The sequence below is a fragment of the Bison bison genome, unplaced genomic scaffold, assembly GCF_000754665.1.
Source record: "Bison bison bison isolate TAMUID 2011002044 unplaced genomic scaffold, Bison_UMD1.0 scf7180017864456, whole genome shotgun sequence".
Taxonomy (NCBI): domain Eukaryota; kingdom Metazoa; phylum Chordata; class Mammalia; order Artiodactyla; family Bovidae; genus Bison; species Bison bison.
Genome location: NW_011495018.1, coordinates 17,133,805 through 17,139,931, shown reverse-complemented (window position 1 = coordinate 17,139,931; position 6,127 = coordinate 17,133,805). Strand labels below are relative to the sequence as shown.

The 6,127-nt window shown below is 38.1% G+C and overlaps 1 protein-coding gene across 1 annotated transcript in view; it reads left to right on the top strand.

Annotated features, from left to right (window-relative positions):
* NHLRC2 (NHL repeat containing 2) overlaps window positions 1-6,127 on the top strand; it is a 61,683-nt gene that overhangs the window by 29,840 nt on the left and 25,716 nt on the right. The window contains exon 5 of the mRNA XM_010859302.1: window positions 3,991-4,120. Coding sequence (XP_010857604.1) covers window positions 3,991-4,120 — 130 coding nt within the window. The remainder of the gene's footprint in view (window positions 1-3,990; window positions 4,121-6,127) is intronic.

The window sequence follows — 6,127 nt, the reverse complement described above, 5'->3', positions numbered from 1 at the left end:
GTTATACATGTTTCACTGCCCTTCTCCCAAATCATCCCACCCTCTCCCTCTCCCACAGAGTCCAAAAGACTGTTCTATACATCTGTGTCCCTTTTGCTGTCTCATGTATAGAGTCATCGTTACCATCTTTCTAAATTCCACGTATATGCATTAGTATACTGTATTGGTGTTTTTCTTTCTGGCTTACTTCACTCTGTATAATAGGCTCCAGTTTCATCCACCTCATTAGAACTGATTCAAATGAATTCTTTTTAATAGCTGAGTAATATTCCATTGTGTACATATACCACAGTTTTCTTATCCATTTTTCTGCTGATGGACATCTAGGTTGCTTCCATGTCCTGGCTTATAAACAGTGCAGCGATGAACATTGGGGTACACGTGTCTCTTTCAGTTCTGGTTTCCTCAGTGTGTATGCCCAGCAGTGGGATTGCTGGGTCATATGGCAGTTCTATTTCCAGTTTTTTAAGGAATCTCCACACTGTTCTCCATAGTGGCTGTACTAGTTTGCATTCCCACCAACAGTATAAGAGGATTCCCTTTTCTCCACACCCTCTCCAGCATTTATTGCTTGTAGACTTTTGGATCGCAGCCATCCTGACTGGCGTGAAATGGTACCTCATAGTGGTTTTGATTTGCATTTCTCTGATAATGAGTGATGCTGAGCATCTTTTCATGTGTTTGTTAGCCATCTGTATGTCTTCTTTGGAGAAATGTCTGTTTAGTTTGTTGGCCCTTTTTTGATTGGGTCTTTTATTTTTCTGGAATTGAGCTGCAGGAGTTGCTTGTATATTTTTGAGATTAATTCTTTGTCAGTTGCTTCGTTTGCTATTTTTCTCCCATTCTGAAGGCTGTCTTTTCACCTTACTTAGTTTCCTTCGTTGTGCAAAAGCTTTTAAGTTTAATTAGGTCCCATTTGTTTATTTTTGCTTTTATTTCCAATACTCTGGGAGGTGGGTCATAGAAGATCCTGCTGTGATTTATGTCAGAGAGTGTTTTGCCTGTGTTTTTGTCTAGGAGTTTTATAGTTTCTGGTCTTATGTTTAGGTCTTTAAACCATTTTGAGTTTATTTTTGTGTATGGTGTTAGAAAGTGTTCTAGTTTCATTCTTTTACAAGTGGTTGACCAGTTTTCCCAGCACCACTTGTTAAAGAGATTGTCTTTTCTCCATTGTATATTCTTGCCTCCTTTGTCGAAGATAAGGTGTCCATAGGTGCGTGGATTTATCTCTGGGCTTTCTATTTTGTTCCATTGATCTATATTTCTGTCTTTGGAGTGAAGTCTTGAGTGTCCCATGGACTGCAAGGAGATCAAACCAGCCAATCCTAAAGGAAATCAGTCCTGAATATTCATTGGAAGGATTGATGCTGAAGCTGAAGTTCCAATTCTTTGGCCACCTGATGCAAAGAGCTGACTTATTTGAAAAGGCCCTGATGCTGGGAAAGATCAAAGGCAGGAGGAGAAGGGGATGACCGAGAATGAGATGGTTGGATGGCATCACTGACTCAAAGGACATGAGTTTGATTGAGCAAGCTCCGGGAGCTGATGCTGGACAGGGAGGCCTGGTATGCTGCAGTCCATGGGGTCACAAGGAGTCTGACATGACTGAGCAACTGAACTGAATTGAGAAAAATTAACTCAGTATTTGGACTGCAAAACTCAGTATTAAAATTCATTTTATTCTAAATTGATCTATAGACTTAATGCAGTCCCAATCCAAACACTTCAGACTCTGTGCGACCCCATAGACGGCAGCCCACCAGGCTCCCCCGCCCCTGGGATTCTCCAGGCAAGAACACTGGAGTGGGTTGCCATTTCCTTCTCCAGTGCATGAAAGTGAAAAGTGAAACTGAAGTCACTCAGTCGTATCCGACTCTTTGCGACCCCATGGACTGCAGCCTACCAGGCTCCTCCATCCAGGGGATTTTCCAGGCAAGAGTACTGGAGTGGGGTGCCATTGGAACTAGGATCCCACAAACCACATGGTGTAGCCACAAAATAATTAAGGTGAAAAGCCACAGTCTATCAGAAAATAGTCACAAAAATTCACAAAAATACATCTATGAAGAGGATTAGTATCTGTGTAATATAAAGGTATCTACAGCTGAAAAATGGGATGACAACCCAATAAAAAATGAGCCAGAGATTTTAACGTTTTTCAAAAGCAGATATGATAGTAACCACAAGTACATAGAAAAATGATCAACATTGTGAGTTGAGAAGGAAATGTGAGTTCAAACCACAGTAAATATCAATGTATATCCCCTGTAATGATTAAAATTAAAAAGACTGGGAGATGGGAGGGAGGTTCAAAAGGGAGAGGATATATGTATACCTATAGCTGATTCATGTTGAGGTTTGGCAGAAAACAACAAAATTCTGTAAAGTAATTATCCTTCAATTAAAAAAAAAGACCGACAATACCAGAGGTCGGCGAGGATATGGAGCAATTTGAACTCTCATACGTTATTGGTAGAAATAGAAAATGATAGACCATTGGAGAAAACCTTCTGGAAGTTTTTATATCAAGCTGCTAATACACCTGCCCTATAACATAGCAGTTACTGTCCTGTGTACATACCCAAGAAAAGCGAAAGCATGTCCACAAAAAGGCTTATATGAGAATGTAAATAGCATCCCTACTTAAAGGCCCCCAAGCTGGAAATAGCCCAGGTGTCCATCAGTAAGAAAATATATAAATGAGGGACTTGGTAGTCCAGTGGCTACGACCCTGAGTTCCCAAGGCAGGGGGCCCAGGTTCAATCCCTGGTCAGGAAGCTAGTTCTCACATGCTGCAACTAAAGATCCTACATGCCTCAACTAAGACCCAGTGCAGCCAAATAAATAATAATACATTTAAAAAAATATGTAAATGAGCTGTGATATATTCTTTTGATGGAATACTATTCAGCAATCAAAAGGAACATGAATAAATTTCAAACATGTTAAATGAAAGAAGCCTCAAAAAAGAGTTCATTACTGTATCATTTCATTTATCTGAAATCCTAGAAGAGTTACAGCTAATCTATGATGGGAAAAAAAATTTAATACTGTTTGCCACTGGAGTTGGGGATGACTGGAAAGAGGTGTGAAGGAACTTTCTGGAGTGACGGTAACGTTCTGTATCTTTATGTACGTTGGGGCTACACAAGTTTCTGTATCTTTGAGAATTTATCAGATGGTACACTTATGATTTGTACATTTTGTTGTAAGTTTTGCCTCAAAAGAAAACGGAGGTCTGAAACAATGAAGCACTCGAGTTAAATTCTTTCAGCTTTTCTCCGTGTTTGAAAATTTTCATGAGATGTTGAAAAGTCTCAGGAGATGAAACCAGAGTATCTTTTTTTTCAGTAGAATGCGTTAGTTTTTTGGTTTATGAAGCAGAGGCATGTAGTAGAGCTGGAAGTCCAAGATCCTGGACTTACTGGCTCTGGGGTGTTGGGATCTTAATGATCTGTGCCTCAGTTTCCTCTGAAATAATCAAAATCACAGTTGTAGGGATATGTGAGTTTGGATGGATAGATGGGGTCAGTGCTTGCCACATGTTAAATTCTAAATGTGTTAATTACTAACCAAGCACAATTGAAATATACATTTAATTTTAAGAAGTGTTTTTCTTGATGCTGCTTTACATTTTCAAATGTCACCTTCTTTTAAAATATTTTATAGTTGAGTTCAATACCAGTTTTGGTAGAGGCATGATGAAGGCGAGTGGGTAAGAGGAAAGTAGGGGAATGGATGGATAGAGAAGTGAAAAGGACTAAGTTTTATGCATTTTAATAACAAGATCACCGTGTACTTGATAAGCCTTTTTTCTTAAGCTTTTTTTAAAATATTTATGTTGCACGTTTCCTTTTTTATTTTACATACAAAACCACTCAGTTTTTTTAATATATAATAAGTTCACATATAGAATAAATAAAGCACATGTTTTCTATATGTTCTATTGTAAATAGATGCATTGTATAAAACCTGTATTAATTTCTATAGATTGACCTAGAAGCTGAGATGGTGAGCACTGTGGCTGGCATTGGAATTCAAGGTACAGATAAAGAAGGTGGAGCTAAAGGAGATGAACAGCCCATTAGTTCCCCTTGGGATGTAGTTTTTGGAAGGTCAGGTATGTAAACTTTATATTAAATAAGTAAATTTTGCTGAGTTAAAGTAAGATTTTTAAAATATTATAGGAACATTCATTTGGATTAATCATTACTAGTTATTTTATGCTTTTATATCCATGACTTGGGATTTGTTAATTGCATAAAAGCAAAGCTACCAATAACATATAGAAGGTAGGATAACTATATAATTATATATAACATGTGACATTACATGCATGTTTTATATACACGATAGATTATATATTTCTCTAATGTTAAAGAATTTCATCTTAGTTGCAGTTTTCGATTAAGATAGTTCTGAATATTCTTAAATTGGAAGGATTATAGTTTCAAAATTTCAAAAGGTTATTCATGCAGTATACTGTTTAACAGTGTCCTTTTTATTTACTGCCATGTGAAAAACAAATCAAGAAATGACTGGGGATTTTTTTTAGATTATTAAAATTTTAATTTAAAAATTATAGCTTATTTTGAGTAGTTTAAAAAAATAATAATACTTATATATAATGGAATATTCCTCAGTCATAGAAAAGAGTGAAATCTCGCCATTTGTGACAACATAGACGGACCTAGAAGGTGTTATACTACATGAATGTATCAGAGAAAGACACACACTGTCTAATTTCACCTATAATCAGAATTTATATTGTTTAAAAACAGGGTGTACTTTACCAGATGTTTTACTATGTTGGATTCATTTAGTAGAGTACTTGCATATTTTTCTAGGCTAAAAATTTTTCGGTCCTACTTTATGGCATGGAATTTCTGGTTGTTTATCTCATATTGAGAGTGTACCTAAATTGCTTTCCAAGGAAAATATTGGCTCTGTTGACAAGTACTCCCTCAGCTTCCAACTGGAGTGATGTGCTGAGGCTTATATCTTTATTAGGCTCAGTTTTTAGAAAGGAAATGAGTGCTACCTTAGCTCAGTAGATCATTAAAAGCACGCGTGCATGCTAAGTTGCTTCAGTCATGTCCAACTCTGTACGACACTATGAGTGCAGCCTGCCAGGCTCCTCTGTTCATGGAATTCTCCAGGCAAGAATACTAGTGAGGTTTGCCGTGTGCCCTCCTCCAGGGGATCTTCCTGACCAAGGGATCAAACCCACATCTCTTGCGTCCCCTGCATTGGCAGGCAGTTTCTTTACCTCTAGTGCCACCTGGGAAGCACCATTAAAAGCATGTGGCTCTGCATTTAACTTAACAGTTAAGGAGATGGGAATACCAGACCACCTTACCTGTCTCCTGAGAAATATGTATGCAGGTCAAGAAGCAAGTTAGAACTGGACATGGAACAATGGACTGGTTCCAAATTGGGAAAGGAGTATGTCAAGGCTGTATATTATCACCCTGCTTATTTAACGTATATGCAGAGTACATCATGTGAAATGCCGAACTGGAATCAAGATTGCTAGGAGAAACATCAATAACCTCAGATACGTAGATGATACTACCCTTATGGCAGAAAACAAAGAAGAACTAAAGAGCCTATTAATGATGAAAGTGATGAAAGTGAAAGAGGAGAGTGAAAAAGTTCGCTTAAAACTCAACATTCAAAAAACTAAGATCGTGGCATCCAGTCTGATCACTTCATGGCGAATGGCTGGGGAAACAATGGAAACAGTGAGAGACTTTATATTTTGGGGCTCCAAAATCACTGCCGATGGTGATTGCAGCCATGAAATTCAAAGATGCTTGCTCCTTAGAAGAGAAGCTATGACCAACCTAGGCAGCATATTAAAAAGCAGAGACATTACTTTGCCAACAAAGGTCCGTCTAGTCAAAGCTATGGTTTTTCCAGTAGTCACGTGTGGATGTTAGAGTTGGACTGTAAAAAAAACTGAGCACCAAAGAATTGATGCTTTTGAACTGTGGTGTTGGAGGAAACTCTTGAGAGTCCCTTGGACTACAAGGAGATCAAACCAGTCAATCCTAAAGGAAATCAGTCCTGAGTATTCATTGGAAGGACTGATGCTGAAGCTGAAGCTCCAGTCCTTTGACCACCT